The sequence below is a fragment of the Amblyomma mixtum genome, chromosome 3 (assembly GCF_055824585.1).
Source record: "Amblyomma mixtum isolate Tamu chromosome 3, ASM5582458v1, whole genome shotgun sequence".
NCBI lineage: Eukaryota > Metazoa > Arthropoda > Arachnida > Ixodida > Ixodidae > Amblyomma > Amblyomma mixtum.
In genome coordinates, this window is record NC_143014.1 from 288,680,196 (window position 1) to 288,703,779 (window position 23,584).

Genomic DNA, 23,584 nt, shown 5'->3' on the forward strand with positions numbered 1-23,584 from the left:
GTACGCCTTACTTATTCGACGCCTTTTAGTTCGGTAGGAGACGTCTCTATCGTGAATCTGTATCCAACTGGTAATCTTGCTTGGTGAGCCGCTTAACACCATTTTTTTTTCAGGATGGGCGGTTGGATTCAAGGCGCATTTTTTTGATGGGCTTAATGAGTAAGCGTTCGACTAAATCCGTTGGTAGGGGAACTGGTGAGGTCATGGGCAACTATGGGCTGTCCTAGCGTTGATGATGTACAATTCCGTCTCCTTGATAGGGCCATTAACTGAAAGGATGGCTGAATGGGTAAGCAACAGGTTCTCAAGTCTTTATCGAAGCGGCTGTTTAGGCGTCTTTTTTTCCTTTTTGAAATCTTACTGCTGAACGGCCCTTCAAAATGTCATGATGCTCTTCTATTGCCGTCGCTCTTAAGCATAAACTCTCTCCACAGAAAAGAACGGCGGACAGTCCGTCTCGGGGCCCCATGCTCACGCATGCCACACGCCACATGGGCGTCGAGTACAGTCAAAGGGAGAACTCTGCACACGATGAGAGTGCCGACTTCACCGTGGTGTCTCGTGTTGAAAGCGACCACGAGCTGTCCTTTGGAGAGAGTGAACAGCGGCTCCTCGCAATGCCACACGCCACCGACGATGGCCACCAGGTGGTGCGGCAACGCGGCTGCGTAAGGGCCAGTGACTCCAGAATCGTCCCGTCCCAGCCGGTAGCTCCAGGGGTTTCCTGTAGCTGCTTGCAGAGCCAGGACGCACGCATGCCCGCCTCGCTCCGGTGTCCGGGACTACGGCCCAGCACCGCCGATATCACGAAGCAGGTGAGCGACACCCACTACTTAGCTTACAGTGCGACAGCATTAAAGAACCCATGTTACAAAAAATCCGGCGTCGGGGTCATTTTCCGTGAGTGAAAAGTGCACGAAAATATCCCCAGTCAAGCAACCGAAATGGGCCACTCAGTTCTCTTGGCGGTGCGGCGTCATCACAACCTGCCCCCCGCGTTGTGAGAAAACTACCCGCAGTGGCAGGTGTGCGTTAAATCAATTACTAATTGCGAAAGGTTGCTCACGAAGAGCAACCCCAGCCACTTCAGCCCCGGCGGCGGCAATTCTGCAATCGAAGGGCAGTGGCGCATGACTTAACCGCTGCGGGATTGCGCCATAATTGGTTCGAGGACTGTCAGGGATCTGTGAGTTTAAAGTAGTGAATAACCAGTTCCGCATGTTTGAGAACATAAACATTTACGCTGTCGCGTCAAATCCTTCGCCTCCAATTTTTGCTCGACAACTGTGCAGGCTCCGATTATATCGGTGAAATGAAGCGACAATGCGGCAGTCTAGACGTGAACAGAATAAAGCTAGGATGGTGGCGACTGCATGCAAGACTTGTTTCTTTCGCAGAATAAGCATTGCCATGCAGATTCAGGTGGCTAATTAGGAATTTTTTTAACCGACTTCCCCCAAAATTACATTCTGTTCCGCTGCCACGTCTCTCCTCACCTCATGGTGTCGCATCCTGCGCTAGAGCTGCCAGTGGAAGTCGCCTTTGAAAAGGAATTGAAGGTGTGAAAGGCAATAAAAAGTAATGGCCGCAATTCGTCGGCAAGGACGAAAATTGATATCCTGGTGGCTCGAGTGTAACTGGCGTTTCATCTAGTGCATTAAAAATTCATAAAAACAGGTTACTTATTTAAAAAAAAATCTTTTCAGCAAGAAACCGTCAGCCAGGGGGAACGTCAATTAAAGGCCATAGCCATGAGCAAAATAAAAACGCAGATATATTAAATAAATTTTTGATTAGCGCAATCTGGGGGTTAGTACCAATGGTCAGCTGGTAGCCACTTACAAGTGGATGTCACATCAGTTTTTGAAACGAGGAAAGTCGTTCTCCAAAGTGTGCGGCGTGAGGATACCCGTCGCTTTTCTCCGCTCAAAACCGAACCTGAGTGCGCGAGGTGCGCTGGAAATTCGGTGCTAACATTACGACCCCTCTTGACGTGCTGAAATGCGTACGATGCCCAATTTGATCAACCTACGTTCTTTGTCTGAAACGCACGCTTGCTGTAACACGATGGCCATGTAGTTTGTGATGACTATCGTTTCTCTTGCGCCATGCGACGAAGTTTGTGCATAGCGCGGGGCAAATAGCGAAGGTAGATTTAATTGGCTGCTGTAAGCATAGCAGCACGTCAGCTGCGCACGTTAAGTTTCTGCTCCGCTTTCTGCGAGCTTCAAGTGGCCAGATTTATGCAGAATAATTCACAAGCTTTGTTCAACTTGCCTCTCGCTACGAAATCGCCATTGGCAATAACCAGCACTGTGTGCTAATTAAGCAGTTAAAAATAAAAATTTTAATTAGCCACCAAAATACAATGATTTTTAACGGAAATTGTGTACGCCACAGCACGCAAAAAAATTCGGTAGGTGCACTGGTTTCGCTTTGCAGACAAGCAACTGCTTCAACTCTCAACAAGTAATTCTTGCTTAAAATCAGCAGCTGGCGTTCGTTATTTGCCACTGACTCGCCATTTGTCACAGGCAGCGAAAAACATTTGAGACCTATAGGAGCGATTGGTGATATCCATGTCGAGCAATAAAATTCGACGTTAGACGCTACTGGAGGCATCAAGAGGCAGCAGTAGCTTTTCCTCGGCTTTTTGTTCTTCGGGTTTTATTTATACGACGTTGTTCATGTCGGTAAGGCTATTGATAGCAGCATCCCGGTTATTGCTTCCATGTGTTCTGCGCCATTTTCAAGCTTGCACCTCGCATGAAATGCACCGAAAGGCTCGGTGGCAAACCACCTCACAGTGGCCTATGACCACCGATCAGTGAGGCAGCCATTTTCTAGTTTCATCAATTTTGTCGTGTGTATAACTACACAAGGCGTGTCAGCTCAAAGTGAAAATTGCCAAAATATGGTGCAACCTGTCGTAATGAAATAGCATCAGTAAACCGTCAGCAATGATCATATTGAGCAGTGAGCTAATAAATGGAGGAATATGAGCTAATTAAAAAGGGGGGATTTCTTCACTTTGTCGCGAATCTGCCCGTGGAAAATCATGGTCTCACAAGATGCATCTAAATTTTCAAAACCAATTGGCCAGGCTGTTTTCGGCTGGGTTCCCTGGTTCGCTCGTAACGGCTATCACTAAAAGCCTGCTACAGAAGATGAAGAGAAAGGCTGTGAGAGTTGGGTATGATGTCCCTCGAGAAGAGGTGGTCCAACCTGGGGTGGTGCCCTACGTGACCAAGTTAGCCCACAATCTGAAAAACGTCGCGAGCAGGCATTGTGTGCCGCTTGTGTTTTCAGCCCCTGAAAAGCTCGGAAGCTTTTGCTCTCGTATTGAAAGAGGACGAAAAGAAGAGAGAGGGTGTGGCACGAATCATGGGCGATCGTTCATGAAGTGCGCCGAAGGAGCCGTATATGAAATCCCCCTCTCGTGCGGCCGCTCCTATATAGGGCAAACTGGGCGGTGCGTTAACGAGCGAATCAGGGAACACGAAAGAAACATTCAGAAAAATAAAGAAGGCCCAAGTATGCCTAAGCATATAAGGTCCCGTCCGTCACGCTCTTGTGAGCCATGTTTTTCCGGTGTACGAATTCTGTCAAAAAGCAAAGATATAAAAGCTAGGCAACTAATCGAAGCCTTTTTTATTGCAAAAAAAAAAGAATCATGTGCGTCAGCGACACATCCATATCTTTGTACAAGGCTGAGAGCAATTTTTCCCCCTTCACTATCACATCAACTTTGAAGATGACAGTATTCTTTGCATGTAAGACGACGTATATTTATGCATGTTTTCTTCGAATAAATCAGTTCTGAGTGGCGCTTTGTGCCGCCTTTCTGCCTTGTGTTCTGTCTTTTTTCGCGCCTGTAACCAAATATGATCTATTAGTGAATGCTCTCTCACGTTGAGGAATTGCGCATCTTGATGCAGCTTCTGAGGAGCGCCCTGTGCATGCATGCGGCCGACCCAAGGCTGGTGGTGGGCCTTGCTGCTCGGCCCCCTATTGGTGCTGCTTTTTCTGCTGCACTCCGGGACGCTTACAGACCACGGGGTGGGCGGGGACTGCCTGGCCTACCCGTACACCACCCTCCAGAAATGGTGCCAGCAGGCCAGGAGTGACCCGGGCAGGAAACTGCTGGTGGACATGCTGGCTCCTCTGGCCCTACGAGATGCCGCTGACCCTGTCAGTCCCGTGCAAGTTGGCTGTCCGCAACCAAGCATTCACAGGGCTACCGACATCTATCTCATCCGTGGTCTCGAGGATTGGGCTCCACGCGTCGTCCTCAACTACCTTCTGCTGGACATAACCGCACTGCGGTTTCCGTCGCAATGGTTGCTTGCAATCGCTTCGAAAGGGATGATGTTTAATCACATAAATTAATTCGAGAATTTGAGCTGTAGTCCTTCATGAGTAGCGTGTCTATTACAAAATGCGGAAAAAAATGGGCATTGTGGTCAGTCACAAAAGGCGTCAACAGGTTCAGACAGTTACGAGGTCATCACGTGACGTGACACACCACCTGTCCCCCCTCCCCCTCTTTACACCAGCATCGCAGGAAACCGAAGCCTTCTCACGGAAAAGAGCTGGTGGTCTGTCATAAAATTTGCGGATTGGTTCAGGTAGTTAGGAAGCCATCAGGTCACGTGACCTGCCTCCTTTCCCCTCCCTTCGCTCTATCCGGTGGTGTGGTCTGTCCTAAAAGTCGCTTATTGTAATGCTATCGCATTCCCTGCACGTAATGTAATTGTCACCATAGCTTTTTTTCTCTTACGGACACTATCTTATCCTTCCCATACTGTGGGTGAGCGCTGCTCAGTACGCGGGGACGGGGGTGAGAATTAGAGGAGGGGGTATGCGTCCGTCCGGCGCCTGATGGACTGATGTCCGTAAGCTGGCCCACAAAATCGAAGCCAGCCCAAGAATGTCCAGGTACTCCACGAGGAGTCGAAGGGCTGGGAGGTTTTTGCGGCTGGGGAGCAGGAGGCGTTGTCCTGTGTCGATTGGTACACCTGGATGCAACTCCTCTGCATTCGCCTTTGAATGGCTAGTTTTGCTGCGCTTTTTAGGGCCTCTATTTTTCGGTGCAGTTCATTTTAATTGCTGCCATAAGGAGTACCAAACTGACCCGGCTCTTGCCAGTGATCGGCTACAGTATGCGCGTAGTACATCTGTTATTTCATGTGGCCATTTTTGCCTACTCCGGAGTGCGAAGCTTAAAAGAACTACGCGGCTCGACACAACTGAAACCGGAACAAGTGAACAATAGCTTGTGCCTTGTGCGACTCAGTAACATAGGCTCATGTTGGCAGTAAGGAAAAATAACACAAATGTTAGAACTGCTGATTATGAGGGTGTGAGTGAGGGACGGCCGACAAATTGAGGTGAGGGAGAAGGAGGACCACATTTTACGAAGTGAGGGTGAGGGAGGCCGAGAGAATTTTACGAAATATTGGGTAGGGCCAATGATTCAATGCTCAGGCTATCGAAGGAAAGGCGAAAATGAAGGCATTCCCACCTCTGGTAGCGCCTTTTTGGTGAAGCGTGGAAGGATATTTAGAAAAATGGTAGGGTGTTTTCGGAGCTTTCGGAGTATAGCGATCCCTTCTTTGTGCAGTTTAGGTGTAAGCATACACAATAGAATTCAGGCCGGGAATCAGGTCATCTCGTATTTAATTGAAGGTAGGGGAGCCCGTCCGAATTAGAATTTCTTCGTGATGCCATCTGAGATGGGCGACAGCGATGGATATCCAATTTCTAGACCACCGTAAAAGCCGATATTCCCATGTTCAGTTTGTGAAAGAGTGTGCGTGCCTAATAATTTCCATGTGGCACTCTTCAAGGTGGCAGCTTAGAGGTGTTGCCCATGTCAGGGATATCGCTTTGCTAGATGGAACACTTCAAGCCTGTTTTTTTTTTTGTGAGAGCAGAGGGAGTCGAGACAAATGCTTAGTACCGGGTAGAACGGCTATGTTTCCTGCGGTGGGGTCGTTAGCACAATACGAGGAGACGCTGTCGAGCACCGCAACTTCGACAATGTAGTTTCGCCTGTTTTCTATAGTCTCGGCATTCGTGCGCCGATATGGGCAACTGGTTCGTCGCTTTCATCGTGTGTCTCCTGCAATGCTTCAAAGGATCACAATGATCTATTTTTATGGCCCTCTACTTTACACCTGTATTTCCTCCCCGAGAGGAATAACCGTGCCATTATAAGGTTTGTGATTCCTGGAATACTAAGCAAACATAATGCGCTTGAACACTCATTCTGAATTGTCATACTACGCATGTCATCGTTGAGACACTTCACAGTGGGTGACTTCTGATTACATAACTTCAAACGCGTAAAACGGTTTGATACGATTCGAACATCGCTCTGAAAAATGGTACAAATTTCACACTCCAGCTTTTCACAATTTGTATTCACTTGCAGCGCTAAAAAGTAACAGTACAACAAAAATTAGCCCACTGTAGCGTTTTAGTGAACCACGAATTGTCACCATGACTTTCACAGCCAGCAGCGATGCAAAGTGATGGGAGCTCGAGCCCAGTGCCTGTTTCCACGGCCGATGTGGAGGCAGCGGCGCGCGAGGTATCCACGCAGGAGGTTGCGAACCGTCATGCGTCGATCGTATCTTACCCCCTCTTCCTTTTTTTGCAAGTAGTCGGCGACTGCCTCAGTCATCACCAATTGAGACATCTTTTAAATTAAGAGCTCATATCTTGATCTACATACAGAGCTCACCAACTGCACTCAGGATATAGAGGTTGTGGCATTGCTATTCATATTCCCGGTTTCAATTCCTTGCCACCTAAGCACATTTCGTTAGAAGCGTGATGCAAAACGAAAATTTGGGGATATCAGAGGCTTGGTGTGGTGTAAATTAATTACCTATCATCCTCTATGGCGCACCAGATAGTTCAGGCTCTCAATGTCAATTAATTTAGCCAATCAATGAACGAGGCCATTTTTGGCATTGATTTTATAAATGCCGGCCACTCCCGCTTGTGGGTGCTTTTAGCCTTTGACACCGACTTGTAGCTTCTACTGTGAGAGGCATAAAAAATGCAACTGAGGGAACGGCTTGTAATCTCACATCTCGCGTCCGCTAGCTGCGCTAGCTCCGCTGCCGAGCGCACCGCAAAAATGACCATATTTTTTTTGTGAGACGACGCTGTTGGCAGTAAAAGGATGATAAGAGCAGGCATTTTATTGTAGCCCAGGCTACTTCCGAAGCGCTCTCCACCGCGGTTTCGATGCGAAACAGGCCTAGCGACGACCAGGACAGCCAGAGAGCAGTGCAGTTCGTCGCCCGGCGCGCCCGCGTCCAGCGCCGTGCCGAAAGTGCGCTACGTGGGCCGGCATACTTTGTCGCCAATACACGGCACAATCAAGTGTTGGCGGTCCCTTATTCGTATGTCAACAGCCTCGTAATGAGTAAGGAATATCGAAAGGTGGGAAAATGCCTATGCGCTAGAAAATTCTATCCTGGAACACAATGCAGCTGCCGCTCTAAAAATCCTCGGTTTGCTTACGTCCTACGACAAGCGGAATGTAAATTGTGAAGTGAATCGGCTGCACAAAAAGAGGATACTGAGTGCCACTACTAACGCTCTAATCTCGGTTGCTCTTTTCCTCAGCAGCACGTCAGAAGGTGAGGTTGCCGGAACTACATCGTCGCTTCAGATTGATGCATGTCCATATTACGAAGTCACACAGCTTACGGTCCGTGGTACAACCCGCAATATCCACAAAACAGAGCGATATAGGGTTCAAGAAGTCAATTTTGGTTCGTTAAATATCGACTGTCATATGTAAACACAGCCTTTGTATGTTGAGGGCTCTAGGAAGGTCTAGGTAGTCCATCTGTGCGAATTATTCAGTTAAAAAGTTCGTGGGCGCCTGAGCAGTATATTGTATTCGAGGCTTTCTATGGTCATCATAATACTTGCAGTTGCGATATGATGTGTAGTATTAACGGTTCGCTCGGAAGTTATGGAATTGAGTAAGGCGAGAGTTTCCCTAGCACTTCGACCACCCAATTAGAAAGTAATTAAGAAAAAAATTGAACCGTTTCGTTACACTAAATAATCCACCCAAGTAAAAACTTGGAGGCCTTCTTAATCACATTTTTAAAGAAAATGCCATAGCATTTAGTTTGCCTCCTATAGAGTCTACAATGAGCGTCTAATGTTCTTGCGATACACCCGCCGAAACTCCAATTCGAACTGGTTCCATTGTCCCTATAAGGCATGCATGACTCCTGCCATTCTACAATGTTCCGCTATGTTGGGGCAGATTATCATAGGGTATTGTGCTAATCCGGCTCACTGCTCCTTCGGAATCCTCCCAACAATCCACCTTATTTTGTGTGGTTGGCCTACTTCCAATATTTTGTGGGTATTTTGGATTTTTTTTGGGGGGTGGTGGGGGGGGGGGGGGGGCAACTTGCAATTTTCACGGCTCCTCAGGTTTTAAAATTTGGCGGTGTTGATGACGTCATGACCCTCTCGACCTATCAAGCAATTTTATGGCAGAGATGCCGGAAATTGGTAAGACGACAATTGAAATGCTCTCAATAATGCCAAAAAATCAAACATCTTTCACTGCTACTGAAATCTTGGAAGTCGGTAATCTTGGAACATCAACTGGAATACTTTACATTCATATCGGAAGCCGTGCAAAGTTGTCTGCTCCCTCAGCTAGAGGCTCAGATTGTAATTCCAGAAACAGGAATTTAAGCCGCAAGTGTAGTGCACTCCCTTCCGCCTTAATTTTTGGGGGCTGTCCGATCACTTCCCAATTTCTTTTTCATCTGCACAAATAAGAAACAGACGGGCTCGATTTTTTTAATTATCCTACTAGTCATCATTGTTGTTCGTATACTCATATCAAACTGTACATGCTCGTTCTAGACGCGTATGCAACCTGAAATGGCATCGTCGCTCTTACTCAAACCTATCACTCATGATTGATGAGATTGGGGAAAGTAGTACTAGAAGCCCATACTTCAATACATAAAGGGAGGAGCTAGAGCCAATCTACTGTGTACGGGTTCCACTAAGGGAATTATTTTTGGAACCGCAGCGGTAGCCTAGTGGTCCGAGCATCCGCCTCGCATGCGGGCGGCGCAGGGTTCGATCCCCAGTGCCGCCGGGCACCCACCAGTGATACAATGGGTACAAGCTCTCCCCTGGTGTGGTTCTCGGCTTTTTCAGGGTAAAATTCTAGAGAAATGAGCCTTGGACCCCGTCATGAGTAGAAGAAAAATGCATTCTGCCATGGCGCTCTTTGGCCACACATGCCCTTGCGCCATAAAAACACACCATCATTGGGAACTAACTTAGAGAAATTTCAGTCATCCTTAGCGAGAATTACATTGGTCCTTTCATCAGCGGAAGAAAGGGCTTTTTTAGGACAGAAAAAGAGGGGAAAGTGTGGTGGCGCAAGGAGGGGAAGGATAGCAGAGGGCGGAGTACCGAACGCGAATTTATTATGTTGGAATTCATTACACTGGGCATTGCAGTGGCAGGAATGCATATTGACACCCAGAATTTTTTTTTCAACTGTACATAATTTTCTTTACAAAGTCGCGAAAGAGACGTCCAGGTCGATTGTGCAGGTGCATTTTACGGCACGGAAGACATGATCTACGTGATTGTAGATGAAAGGAGAGCAGTCAGTTGTTATGGACAACTTGCTTATTTTTTTAGTGCACAATGCTATATATGTGTGTGTGTGTGTGTGTGTGTGTGTGTGTGTGTGTGTGTGTGTGTGTGTGTGTGTGTGTGTGTGTGTGATAAAACAACCACATGCCGCCGGTGGGATGCGAACCCACGACCTCCGAATTACGCGTCCGGTGCTCTACCGCTGAGCTACGGCGACGGCTGTCAAGTCTTCTGCTTTCGGGGGTATTTATGTTTACAAATAACCTAACCTTGGGAGTGTTCACCAGCGCCACCCTCGTTCTTAAGCGGCGGACGTAGCACGTCCTGAGTTACCGCTGATGTGACCTAGAACGTCATCGAACGGCGAGGGTGGAAGCTGTGTGAGAATCCTCTTATGCCTCCTATGACTTCAAGGCTGCCAAGGCTGTCAGTCTCTTTCGCGACTTCGTAACGAAAATTATGTACAGTTGAGAAAAAAATTCTGGGTGTCAATATGCATTCCTGCCACAGCAATGCCCAGTGTCCTGAATTCCAACATAATAAATTCGCGTTCGGACCAATGATGAAAGGACCAATGGCGCTGGTGAACACTCCCAAGGTTAGGTTATTTGTAGGGGTGTGCGAATATCAAATTTTTCGAATACAAATCGAATACGAATACTTGGTTCCGAATATCGAATCGAATATCGAATAATCAAGGACAGACGTATTTAACCACTATAAAACATTATTTGAACATCCAAGAACATCACTGTTCAACTATGAGTGATGAAATAAACACAAAAGATGTGTGTGGCTGCACAAAAAATATCAGTCTCGAACATTATTCCTAGAGGAGTGGAACATAAAATGTTGCCGTGAAGGAAAACCGGCTGCTCCACATGGTCAGGCAGAAGTAGTTAGTTCCCTTCTAGCTGAAACAACTTCTCCAGCCACAAAAATGCCCTCTCAATTGGCTCTGGGCAAAAGGATTTGCCGGGCTAGTTGGTTCATTTCTGAAATAAAGATTTAACTGCGCGAAAGGGTTAGGACACAAGGGAAGGGACACACATTCACGACACTTAGAAGCGCAGCTTCGACACAGAAGCGCGCTTCAATGTGTCGTGAATGTGTCTCCCTTGTGTCCTAACCCTTTCGCAGAGTTAAATCTTTATTTCATATTTGCTCTGGGCGCCGCCATATTGTTATGTCTCTGTTAATAGGACTTGCGGACCGATATGAACGCCGGTGCTCGCAATAGAATATTCGGCTGGGTACGAATATTCGCGTCGGGTCGAATATTCGAAACAATACGAATACTTGGATTTCGAATCGAATACGAATAGTAAAAATATATTAGAATTATATTCGAAAATTTCGAATATTCGCACACCCCTAGTTATTTGTAAACATAAATACCCCCGAAAGCAGAAGACTTGACAGCCGTCGCCGTAGCTCAGCGGTAGAGCACCGGAATTCAGAGGTCGTGGGTTCGGATCCCACCGGCGGCATGTGGTTGTTTTTTCTTCTGCTTTTCTAATCAATTAGCATGAAGCGATAACATATTCAGTAATGTTATAAATTGATCAACACCACAAAATAAATAAATTAAAAATCCCCTGTGCCCTTTGGTTTCTGTGGCTGTTGGCTTCCCTCATATTTATAACGAGCCCCTCATTCCCCTTCCCTTGTTATATATATATATATATATATATATATATATATATATATATATATGAGAGAAGCCGACAGCCACCGAAACGAAGGGACACAGGGGATTTTTTTTAATTTATTTATTTTGTGGTGTTGATCAATTTAGAATATTACTGAATATGTTATCGCTTAAAGGTAATTGATTAGAAAAGCAGAAGAAAAAACAACCACATGCCACCGGTGGGATCCGAACCCACGACCTCCGACCTCCGGAGGTCGTATATATATATATATATATATATATATATATATATATATATATATATATATATATATCTGAATCCGAGGCATTCAAGATATTAAGCAAATCCAGCTTTTATATTTTTATATTTCTACATTGGCATTTTCCTCGTGGATATCAAGCGCAGAATTATGAGCGCAAAACTTGCTTTTACAGCCAATCGTGCAAGATCCGCCGCAAGTACTGCATCTGCATTTCAAGCCGGGGAGACGTGTTTAAAGGCCTAAAAAACGAAGCAGCCTTCATCAAGAGTCCGTCTGAAAGCGCCTCTTCCGTATGCTTTGCCCGAGTCAATGAGAGAATGTCCTTCTCCCATCGCCTTTCACCACACCACCTTTGAAAATTATGCGCACTCGTGACGATGTCCGTCCACAATCGTCTTACAAGGGAGACAGTTCTGCCTTACCACAACGAAGCCAAGATATCGCGCAAGAGGAGTGTGTGCTGTTTGCAAGTAATAAGAGCACGTGGAAGGTGAGCGCTGCATGTATGCCATTGGGAGGTTCATGAGGGTACGCGGAAACTACCTTTTTGGTGAAGATATGCTATGCTCATAATCATCTGCTAGCTAAACTTGCATTACTTGGAATCCCGCAAACATTACTTATCTGGTTCGAACACTTTCTGAAAGGGCGCGTGCAATTTACATTCGCCAACTGTTGCAGCTCATCGCATACTGGCGTCACATCAGGTGTCCCTCAGGGCGCAGGATTATCACCGCTGTTATTCTCAATCTACATAAGTGATCTCCCAAATAACACAAGAACCAAACTTCGACTTTTTGCGGATGACTGCGTCGTTTATAACATCATCCATGCCCCTGAAGACACCATTAAGCTACAAAATGATATAGACATAATTGCATCATGGTGTGAAAAATGGCACATGCCACTAAACCTAGGCAAATGCCAACTCATGACCTTCTCTCGTAAACAAACTTCTATTAACTGCACATACCATATTAATTCAACTCCCATTGCCCGAACTTCCTCTTACAAATACCTTGGCGTTCACCTGACATCATCCTTATCATGGGTCACTCATATTAATTCAATATGCTCCCAGGCCTCAAGTACTCTTGGTTATCTGCGACGGAACCTAACATCAGCGCCACCTGAAATCAGACAACTAGCCTATCAGACATACGTACGTCCAAAGCTCGAATACGCCTTATCCATCTGGAACCCTTCGCAAGCTTACCTTACAAATGAATTAGAAGCCGTCCAAAATCGAGCTGCGCGGTTTATCATGTCACAGTACTGGCGTGATAGTAGTGTCACTGCACTAAAACGAGCCCTTTCCCTCCCAAGTCTCCAATCACGTCGCATCGTATCACGCCTATGCCTCCTCCATTCCTTTTTCTACCGCCCTATTAACAGGCATCCTTTGCTACAGCCGCCATCAAGAATATCCCCTCGCCTAAACCACAGTCAACCCATAGCTCCCATGAAAGGCCGCACGTCAGCGATGAATGATTCATTCTTTCCAGATGCAATAGCCCGATGGAATGCCCTGCCTGATAGTATTGCTTCTTGCTCAGATCGAGCAATTTTCCGCACTAAATTAGCGAGTCATCTGTGTCTCACGTGATGTATTCGGCTTTACCAAATAATCTGATCCTGTGTTACTGTCTCCTTTCATGATTTTTTATTGCTTTGTTTGGTTCCTTTGTTTTTTGTTTTTGTTGAGCTGGTATCATATGTTGTTACACACTGTTCTTGCCCCCGCCTTATGTAATGCCCACGGGCCCTTAAGGCTTCAATAAATGAAATAAAATGAAATGAAAGGCTTTTTAGAATTTTTTCCCGCATGTGGCTTATTGCTCTGCTTTGAATACAGCTAAGTGGAGTGTCGTATCATTCCGAAATAACCTGTTTATATCTTTCACAATGTTCATGCTATCAGTGATCTTCACAACTGTGCGTTAGGTTTCAGAAACTGCCGGTAGTCCGTCTGGTCGGGTTTTTGAGATAGTCGAGAGAAAACTGACGGCAACGAATATTTTAATTTTGCCCAACGTTTCGGGACGAACTCGGTCCATTCTTTAGGGGTGACTAAAGTGTGCCAGCAGCAGCGGGGTGCTGGCTTCGCTCTCCCTTTGAGCATGGCATTTTGTAGACGACACCCGGTTGTTTTTCTCTGGGGACGCGGTCTTTCGGTCGTGGTGAGAAGCGGCTTATTGTCGAAACAGGTTTGTGAGCCACGTAGTTTTCCCGGAATGTGTGCTAGTGCCTCACTAGTTCCCCTCACGTATGGAAGCACCACGCGCGCGCGTTTTGTTGTTTCATTGTTGGCTGTTCCCCCTGTCCTCCGAGGCTGACGGCGACCAACGCATTAATAAAGCCACGTGTGTAGCAAATCTTCTGTAGATCGGCGAAAACGATGGCCTGTTCTGCTTTTTTTCTCCGCTACGGAGGAGCAGATTGACAAACTCGGCAGAGATATCGATGCATTTTCACCACAGAATGTCATCCAATATATATTCTTCAGATACTTTTGATGTGATTTCACTATAGAAATTCAGTCTGCACGAACACATCAAAGTTATTGATGTCGTTTCACTCCAGAAATTCATTCAATGCGAATTGCTAAAATATTCTTGATGTGGCTTCACTATAGACATTCAGACCACATAATCTCATCGAAATTATTGATGCTGTTTCACTCCAGAAATTCATTCAATACAAATCGCTCAAACGTTGTTGATGTGGGATCACTGCGGAAATCTAGTCCGCAATAAGCCGTCAAAGTTCTTGATGTAGCTCCGCTAGTGAAATTTATTACATGCGAATTCTTCGAACATTTGAGATGAAGCTTCACTGCAGAAATTAATTTGGCGCAAGCTGCTCATATATGTGGACGTTGTTCTGTTGATCATTCAATACAAATTCCTCAAATAACATAAGAGAAAAAACCGCCCAGCCCCACGCCTGGGAGGATTTATTCAGCATAACTGAATAATAAATGCATATACTTTTCGGAAGAGAGATATCGACAGGCTGCTGATGCACATGTCATTTCTTCAGTTGGTATTTGATTCGAAAATGAGTCTCCATATCTCGTTTTTATACCTGGAAATGACGGTCCGATTCAAAACCACTTCACAGTTTTCGCACCCATCACAGTGTACGGCTTCCAGATGGTTTCGGCGTGACTTATTCGGTATACCTTTTGAGAGGTAACTTATTGCGGCGCTGAGGCAACATTTCGCCTCACCGATACAAAAGTGGCCGCGTGACGTCGAAATTTTATTTAGTGCACCAACGCTACACCAAACTTCTTCTGGGGCTCAATTTCTCCGATAATACTTTAGTGCGAGGCAGTACTTCCCGAGCTATGGAACCGGCTCAACAAGTTTGTGTGAAGCTTGACCTTGACAGTGATTGACCTGGCCCATGCATGCAGAAATGAAATGAATACAAATAAATATTGCCGACACTTGTTGTTGAACCCGCGGTGGTGGATTCATGAGCTTTGCTGGCCATTGCATGAGCACCCTAAAGACATGCTTTCGCACGTATACTCGGTTTATAATCGTGCGTTAAAAACTTAACTACTTTTTCTTCTTCGTTCACTCGTTTGCTCCCCTCCACCTAGTTTACACCAGACCAAAACGAAACCTCACGCCCGCTTCGCTCGTAGCCTTTTCCAAGCTTTGCAGTACTTATCGCACGTACTGGATGAACGCTGTTTTCTTTCTGACTTTTTGGTCAAATTTGGTGCTCTTGTTTTTTTGGATCCTGCATTTGGCAAGCAAGCTTGCGGACTACGCTACGTTTAACAAAATAGGTATCCTGCCGCGCTTAGCCTCTTCACCTGTTCGTGGAGGCAGGTTCTGGTTAGGCACACATAACCTCTGCAAGGCTGCGTTTAATTATGCATGCTTTTGCGATCACGCTCTTGACAATTCTTCGATTATGCACCTTAAAGTGCAGAATCAAGGATCCTCAGGGACATCGAGTATACACTCAATACACATGCATGGTAGTTAGGAATTACGACTTTTAGATTTAAAACCCTGAGATTGAGCGGCAAGCTCTTTAGTCAAATGTAAATCATTAAGTCCGGTATATACAGAACACATTGAAATGAAAAAAAAAAAACAAAGCAAAACAAAAACAAAAACAGGACACACCACGAATTTTACTGAAGAATGAGTACCATTAATTTATTAATAAATTCACAAGAGTCGAAAGACGTCCATGTCTTTCATTGAATCAAATGCATGGTGACACCAGCCATTCGGTTAAAATTTCCGTGAATGCAAGAACCTTTCAAATAAATCTTATTCCACATTACAAAAGCCACACGGTAGAGTGAGAACGGATTGTTGTAGTCCAGCTACCCTCGTTGTCGCTCCAAAATTACACATGTACTTGTGAAACGGAACGAAGAGCAAAAATGGGATGTTTATGCGGTCCGTGCCACAGACGCCGATGCTGGTATGAAGCTTTTAACAAAGGAAAGCGCCATAGAAGGACTGCGCGGCACAACTGTCATGGTGCAACGGGAAGCCGGCCAGCCACCAGCGCCGGCAACGCTTCTGGATTTCGGTAAGTGTCATCATTTACTTTTCGGTCACATTTATGAACGCCAGGACTCTTCATAATTTGGTGCGTCGCATGAAATGCAGGCATGGTGCGCGCGATGGACCGCCATAGAACGAGGCTCGTTCATGAATCTGCAGTAGGCGCCGTCCCAGACAACACTCCCGAGAGTGGAATAGAGCCGCCACCGAAGAGGCCAAACGTATGTGTGATCATCCCAAACAATCTCTTCGCCTTCGGTAATCTGTAACGCTGTAACACATCGTGTGCTGCCGGCCTCAGGAAGAACATAAATTCAATGTTGAGAGAAGTGGACAAACTTTTTTTTCGGTAATGGTAAGCAATGTGGACATACGATGAACAAAAAGTTGTTAGACTGGATCAGGACTGGAGCGAGTAAATCGCGATAAGTGGAGGTTAAGCGACCGCGGAGAGACCCCTTGGATTAGAGGTATCGTCACCATCATCAGCCGGGCTATACCCACTGCAGGGCGAAAGCCTCTCTCATATTCCTCCAATTAACCCGGTCCTTTGCTCTTTTTGCTCTTAAATAACGAAAGTATGTATTAGGGCATTTTACTTCCCTCTCAAATAAAGGAATTTAAAGAATGTAAGTAATTGATAATACGCAAATTTTTTAGTATGCAGAGGTTTCTCCATTTTGGCTCTTTGTTAGTCGAAGATTAAGTGATTAAATGAAAGCACGCAAAACGTTACAACCTGCTGCGTATCGTGCTGTATTTTGGAAAAAAGTTTTAGTGATAACCGGAACTTCAGAAAATCTCTACTGTGGAGCATACAATACGAAGTCTCCTTTCATTTGGAAGGCTCGGAACAGTCGGCACGGAAGGGTCAATATCGATTCACAAAAAAAGGACGCACAATTCCCTTTAGAAAGTTTAATTGCGTTGAGAAAAGAGGTTTGAAGGGGCAAACAGGACACTAAAACGACGTTTTGTCCTTCTCAGCTAAATTAAAATGTCATCACTTTGGTGCCGCGATTATTGCGTGCAGTGAAATGCACTGTGACCAAATTCAGAATACTTAATTATTTCTAGAGGAACGTACGTCTACGTTTCGAGCAATGCATGTTCTCTTACCCTCGCCGAACGAAGACTGTAGATGCGGAGGTTCCAGAGATATTTCCCTTCTCGATAGCAGCAGTGAGCATCTTAGCGGTCCCCACAGACCGATGTGCTACACTAATGCTCTTATGAAGATGGGTCGATGCAGGTACTTAATATCCTATGTGGTTCTGCACTCGTCCTCCTCCCAGCCCTTCTTTATCAGTGAGTGAGTGAGTAGAAACTTTATTGATTTCTAAGATTTAGCTTGCGGTGGAGGTCGTATTCAAGTCTTCAAGTCTTGAGGTTGCCTCCTTAGCCTTGGGTGGTCCCCTAGTCCAGGGCTCCGCTGAGTCTGGCCACCTCGCTTGCGTGTGCTATGAGTGCCCTTTGGGCCTCTAGCTCGCAGCTGGTGAGCCGGCTCTCCCATTGCTCCGCACTTGATGTGTCGTGTTTGTGGAACGATATGTTTCTATCGCATTCCCATGTTATGTGGTATCAAATTAGGTTTGTATGTTTCCCTTGTGTTCCTCTTAAATGGATGAAATGTTAATGACGTGTAAAATGCAGATTTTGCTTCTTCCATTTTTTTATGATTATCTCGCTCCATAAATGTTGCTTGTGGCGTTGAACCACAGTCACAGTCCGATGCAAGGACCTGATCCCTTTGCCGCAAAGTTCGTGCATGCCTTGTGTTTCTTTTTCTTTTGCGGGCGAGGTGGCCACGGCGCCGGTTGTTGTCAGGCGTGTCGCAGTACGGCGGCAGTGACTTTCAACCTCCCCCCTTCCTCCCTCCTGCGTGGATGGAGGGTCAATGCCACCGCACCCCTTCCTAGTATTATCGCCGGGTAGCGAGCGCTTGGACGTTGTGGAGACGGGAAGCGGTCGCCCAGGCGCCCTTCCCGACCTTCGCAAAAAAGTTAGCCCCGCTCCTCGTTAGGACCGTAGCTTTCTCCCAGTTTCCCTCTCTGTTTCTTCGTGCTTCTTTTCCCCCCTTTTTAACATCTGCAAATCGTTGGCGCGCTGTGCTTTGATTTTTTGTTTGTTTGTTTGCCACGCCAACGCGGCGGCGGGAACACCGCGAGCCGCTTAGACGGCACGGGAACTTGTGACCGTGGCGTCAGCCGCGTCGCTCAGTTGCTACTCTATGATTGGTGCAGCGACGGAGGCGGCTTCGTGAGTCGTACCCGTCGTTACCGTCGTCTGCATGGAGGAGTTCTTTCCTTCTTCCAAGGCAAGGTCGTCTGCTATGCCAGTGTTGCCAGACTGCGCAGCTCCCAGTGTTCCAGGCTACAAACTATATAAAAGGGGGCTTTAGCGCGTCAAGACGATGACGAAAATGGTTACAGAGCGACGACTATCGCCGATTTCTCGCTTCTTGTGATAACACTGGACAACAGCGCACTAGGTTTGGCGCATTTAACGCCTTATCGAGGTGATGGCGAGATAAAAGGGCGAAACGAGATGATTCATTAAATGCGTAGAGCATTATCCCGCTTTCGCGATTGCTGCGCAAGACTCAACAGTTAGAACCACGCACACAAAACTACAGAGAATGTTTGCTCCATTCGAATCGGAGCGAAAGCACGGATTTGTGCTACGTAGAAGACGACGATGAGCAGGCAGTGCCGCGGGACGGAGCACATGGAGGTTGATGAAGACGACGCACTCCAATGCACAGTGCGAGAGGGCGGTGCAGTTTAGGTGTGTTGGCGGCGGTGATAGCCTAGGTCTCGCTGAGCAGCCCATAGAGATTGTTCGCGCAGCCGCGTGCTGGTCTCCTAGTCATGGATATTTCTTCGATTTCTATTTCTCCGAAAATTATCCGATTTCTTTTTCTCTTTTTCATGGTATGACTTCTAACTCAACTGAAGGTCAAAACTGGGCTACCGGCGATCGAAGCACGAGGCCCCGTAGATGAGCTTTCGCTTCAAAAAGAGCATGGTTTGTTCCCGCGAAAGGCCGACAGCGGAGTCAGCGCTCAGATTCTGCAGGAACAGCCAAAGGCGAGGGCTCACGGGCTCGGGTAACGAGAGCTTCATGGTGACTGCTATCGTCCGCGACTTGCGAAGTATGTGCAGGACTCGTGAAGAGTTGAAAGGTCACCGCGCCTATATGCAGAGCGGACGGGAGGAGTACAGTTAGGCACCTAGTTGCAATTAGAGATTTGTAGCCGGGCGTTAGCAATAGCCATATCAGTTTTAGAATTTGGAAAAGGCGATTAGTCTTGGCGGTGTGGCTCAACAAAATTTGGCGTTTTCGACTAGTTACGAGCCCCGGAGGGGTTGCTTTGCCTGCATGCTTTCGAAAGCGCATCTATTTTCGCGCGATGCAGCCAAATTTTGTCGAGCCACAGCGGTGAGGGTAACAGCGTTCTCGAAATTCTAAAAACTGGTATGGCTATTACTAACGGCAGGCTAGAAATCTCTAATTGCATCTAGGCGGCTAACTCTGCTAGTTAAAAAACTAATTATTAAATTTAGTTAACCAGCTTACTACTTAAGATGATTCACCGTTTTCTGTTGTCCGCCAACACTGGCAATACTATGCGGCAAAAGCCATATTATTAACTCAAAAATTCTATTTTTGAAAATTTTTGAAAGCGCGCGCTGCAACGATCGCGTCGGCGCAAACGTCTTCAGTGTGCCGAGTTTCCATGGCCACACTGGCATCTAAAAGACGTGAGTTCGGATCCCACTCAAACCGAGCGAAAAACCGGGGATAAGGAAGAAGGTTGCCGGTATTGCTTATGGCAGGGAAGATTGGAAGAGGCGGCAGGAAAAAGAAGCGGGGTTTACGCGGTTCCGACAGAGTCACCGCCAGAGGGGTTTATCTCGCGTCGGCGCCATACGAGTGGCTCGCTTATCTACACAGTCGCAGCGGAGTCGCTGCACCATCGGTGGGTAGATGGAGACCCGATTGCGCCTTCCAGAAAGGGACGTGTCGCATCGAAGCGAGTGGATTTCCACTGTGCCGGGCGAATCGGTGGGGATGCCTTTTCAAACAATAAGCTGCAAAACCGGCGAGAAACTTCCAAGCTTCGACGCAGGGCTTAACCACCGTCGCGGAAGCTTCGATGTTCCACCATATTATAAATATGCCAGCTCGCTCCGATGCGCTTCTGTCACAACCATGTAACCGCGGACAGTGGAAAAGAAAAGCAACCAGCAAAGGAGAGCCCCAAAATTCGGGAGCCACACTTTCTTTCTAAAGCCGAGGCTCTGCCCGGACGCGTACGCCGAAAGCGCGGAACGTACCCCAAGAATTAATTTTTGGTCAGATGTTTAGGGGAATCCCCAAATGTTTAGGGGGATGACTCCACTTTGGGATATTCCCCTAACATTTGAGCACCATTTCCTACTTCGAGCTACTGATCAATTCGCTCTCGCCCTACCACAGGCTAGCCGTCCCGGTTAGCTCCGTTGGTAGAGTGACTACTCCAGTGAAGCGGTGGTCCCAGGTCCGAAACCCGGGCCATGAGGAATTTTTCTTGAACTACAAAGTTTCTTTTGGAGCTGTATAGCTTTCCCTTGTAGCGTGTGGCTGCGCTTGCCTTGCAGCTGCCAGTGAGAAGTTTCCTCCCTTATTAAGAATTAATTGCTGCATTAAAACTGGACAAAGTTAAACTCGTGGAATTCAAGCTCATTCCTTTTCCTTTTAGGTTCCAGTGTGCGTAGTGAGAGCCCGGCATGGTGAAGACGTTTGCGCCGACGCAAGCCGACGGTGTTGCTGCTGCCGAGACCAAAGGAAGGGAGAGCAGTGAAGTGTACGAGCCTGTCGACTGGTTTTACTGGGCCGCTCTCACTGCCGCGAACACAGACAGAAAAAGGAACAGACACGAAAGAAGAGGCAGAAAAGCCTCGCGTCACAGCACGCGTCCGATTACTTCGGCAACAGACATGCCCTCCTTTCACTCGGCATGCAGGCTGTAGAAGCTTATGCAAACGGCACTTATTCATGTAATAGTGAGATTGCAACAAGTGCGACACTAAAAAGAACAGCGTTGCTAAAAGCAGCGCTAATTTCATTTCGTACGTAGTGAACCACAATGAGGAAAGCAAAGGTTTATACAAAAGACACCGTACGAGAGGCAAATTTTTATCTTGTTATGAACGAACTGTGTCCTGGCGACATGAACAAAGAGAGACTCCTTGAAAACGTTGCACCCTTTAATCCTTTTTGAGCGCACAGGGGTTCTTTTTTTTTGTTTCTGCGTTCTCTGTTGCGTTCGAGCTGCGTTCGTAGCCTCCCTCGCCCGTGCTCTTGTCCACGTTCGCAAATGCTGGCGGTGTCCGCGGTGTCCGCGAATCCTGTCCGCGATTGTTTTTGTTGTCTGGCGGGCTTTTCGTGTGCATAATATGTATGCTTGTGCCAACGCTGGCTTCTCCATTCCTTGCAGACCGACCTCACCTGGAAGGCGTGACACTATTGAAAAGTAAATGAAACTTGATATATTTATTATGCCTCAACGCGAACAGGTCGGAATTTCGGTCCAGTCTTGGTTCCTCACTATTGAAAAGTAAATGAAACTTCATATTTATTACGCGTCATCGCGAACAGGTGAGAATTTCAGGCCCAACTTAGTTCCTCAGTATTGAAAAGTAAATGAAACTTGGATATTATTACGCCTCAACGCGAACAGGTCACAATTTCGGGCACAACTTAGTTTCTGGCTGCTTCATATGATAATGGTATTCTGTGATATGTTCTTCGTGTTATTTTTTTTAAAGGACAAGAACGAGTTCACCGAATCCTACACTGTAGAGAACGCAATGCTCTCTTACGAGCGTTGGTGCTATTGCAGAAAAGTAAGTGCAAAAACTTTTGCTTAACTTTTACTTTGAATCAAGCGGAAGCCGCAAGAAGGCTGTACGTGAGAGGGTACGTGCTCTACGTACGCGTTCGTTAGTTTCGTTCACAACACAAAGAAGGAACACAAAGAAGGAACTCCGGTAAAACTCAACTGGTTTAATTGTCCGAACGGTAAAAGAAGAAAACTTTACAGAGAGTTTGGAAGCGCGGCCTTTCCGTCTCGATGCCGGGCCGAGTCCTCCTTTCTCCCACTTCCGCCTCCGGCAACCACGCTGCCCGCCCTCAGAGCCCGCCGCCCGGTTCAGGGACGGTCGCGGGGGGAAGACCGCGGGATCCCCTGTCCGGCGCCTGCCGCTTGGTCGGCTCGCGCACACACGCACACACACGCGAGCACACACGCGCGCACACACACGCACAAGGGTCCCTGGTGAGGAAATCGCGTGCCGAATGGCGCCGCATCTTGTCCCCCTTTACGTCTCCGACAAAGACAGCATGAATAGGAATCATGTAGGTATCCTCGCGGTTCTTGAGGCCGCTGCTTGGAAGGGCGCTGTACTGGGCGAGTTCGTTGGTGCTCATTCTGACGACCAGCGCGAAATTCGACAGGGGACAGAAAGAAAAGACAACACGTGCGCTAACAAGTGAAAATTTATTGCAAAGGAACGCGAATATACACGGGAGGATATAATATAAGGAGGATATAATATAAAAAAACGAAAAGGAAACATCACTGAACAACGCTATCGGAGACGCTCATCCAAAAACGATAACTCATTATTAGGGCCCGGAAATTTAGGCACTAAAGAACCCCGAAATAGGCAGGCATCTAGGCTCTAAAAAATATTGAAATAGGCGCTATAAGGCAAAAACAGGCGCTTTGAATAATACTCTTTATTGGTACAAGATTTGAAAGTCAAGCACGGAGCGTACGCAGTCCTCAGTAGAAGCACGCCACAATAAAGCACATTCTCAGGTTTTCGAACTTGAAGCTCCTTCGGTTTTCGCTAAGCATAGCTGTGTACTTTGAAAAGCTTCTTTCGACGTCACATGAAGTTAGAGGGGCGAACCTAAAACATGAGAGTTCATAGGAGCTCAGGCCGTCAGGTGATGTGGCCGTATCGTCTTCGCGTAGAAGGCCTCTGATTTGGGAAATTGTTTCCAGGCCCGTATTTTTTTCTCCCAATTGTTGCGTCTTTGTGGAAGCAATAGCGCCATTTCCTTCCAGTCTCCGAAGTGCTGCTTGTACTTATTCGACTGCCTTCAATGATTCATCTGTTGAGAGTCCAGTCTCTTCCAAATTTGTCATCCTTTCCGTCAATGTTGAGAAGTTTGCACTGATATATGCCAGGTCTCTTTCCAAGCTCGCCTCTTCCCACATAGCTCTTGCTTTGATCACACGCGCAGCGACATCCCTGATTTCATCAAAGGCATATTTGACCGCTTCAAAGTGGCGTGCCTAATATACTGCTGCGTTTATCCATGTTCCCCATCGAGTCAAAACAGGCTTTGGCAACAGAGGAATGTCACGTGCTGTGGTGCGGAAAACAGCAATTCGT

General features: G+C 46.8%; 1 protein-coding gene across 1 annotated transcript; it reads left to right on the plus strand.

The window, feature by feature from the left end:
- Window positions 1-462: 462 nt before the first annotated feature.
- Window positions 463-4,285, plus strand: LOC149355112 (uncharacterized). Its single transcript, XM_089577598.1, has 2 exons — window positions 463-815; window positions 3,939-4,285. The coding sequence occupies exons 1-2, from the start codon at window positions 468-470 to the stop codon at window positions 4,125-4,127; spliced, it is 537 nt and encodes a 178-aa protein (XP_089433724.1). The 5' UTR covers window positions 463-467; the 3' UTR covers window positions 4,128-4,285.
- The last annotated feature ends 19,299 nt before the right edge of the window (window positions 4,286-23,584 follow it).

Coding starts and splice junctions, on each gene's coding strand:
- LOC149355112 (XM_089577598.1), top strand. CDS start 468: ATGCTCACGCATGCCACACGCCACATGGGCGTCGAGTACAGTCAAAGG. Junction 816..3,938: donor CCGCCGATATCACGAAGCAG/GTGAGCGACACC, acceptor ATCTTGATGCAG/CTTCTGAGGAGCGCCCTGTG.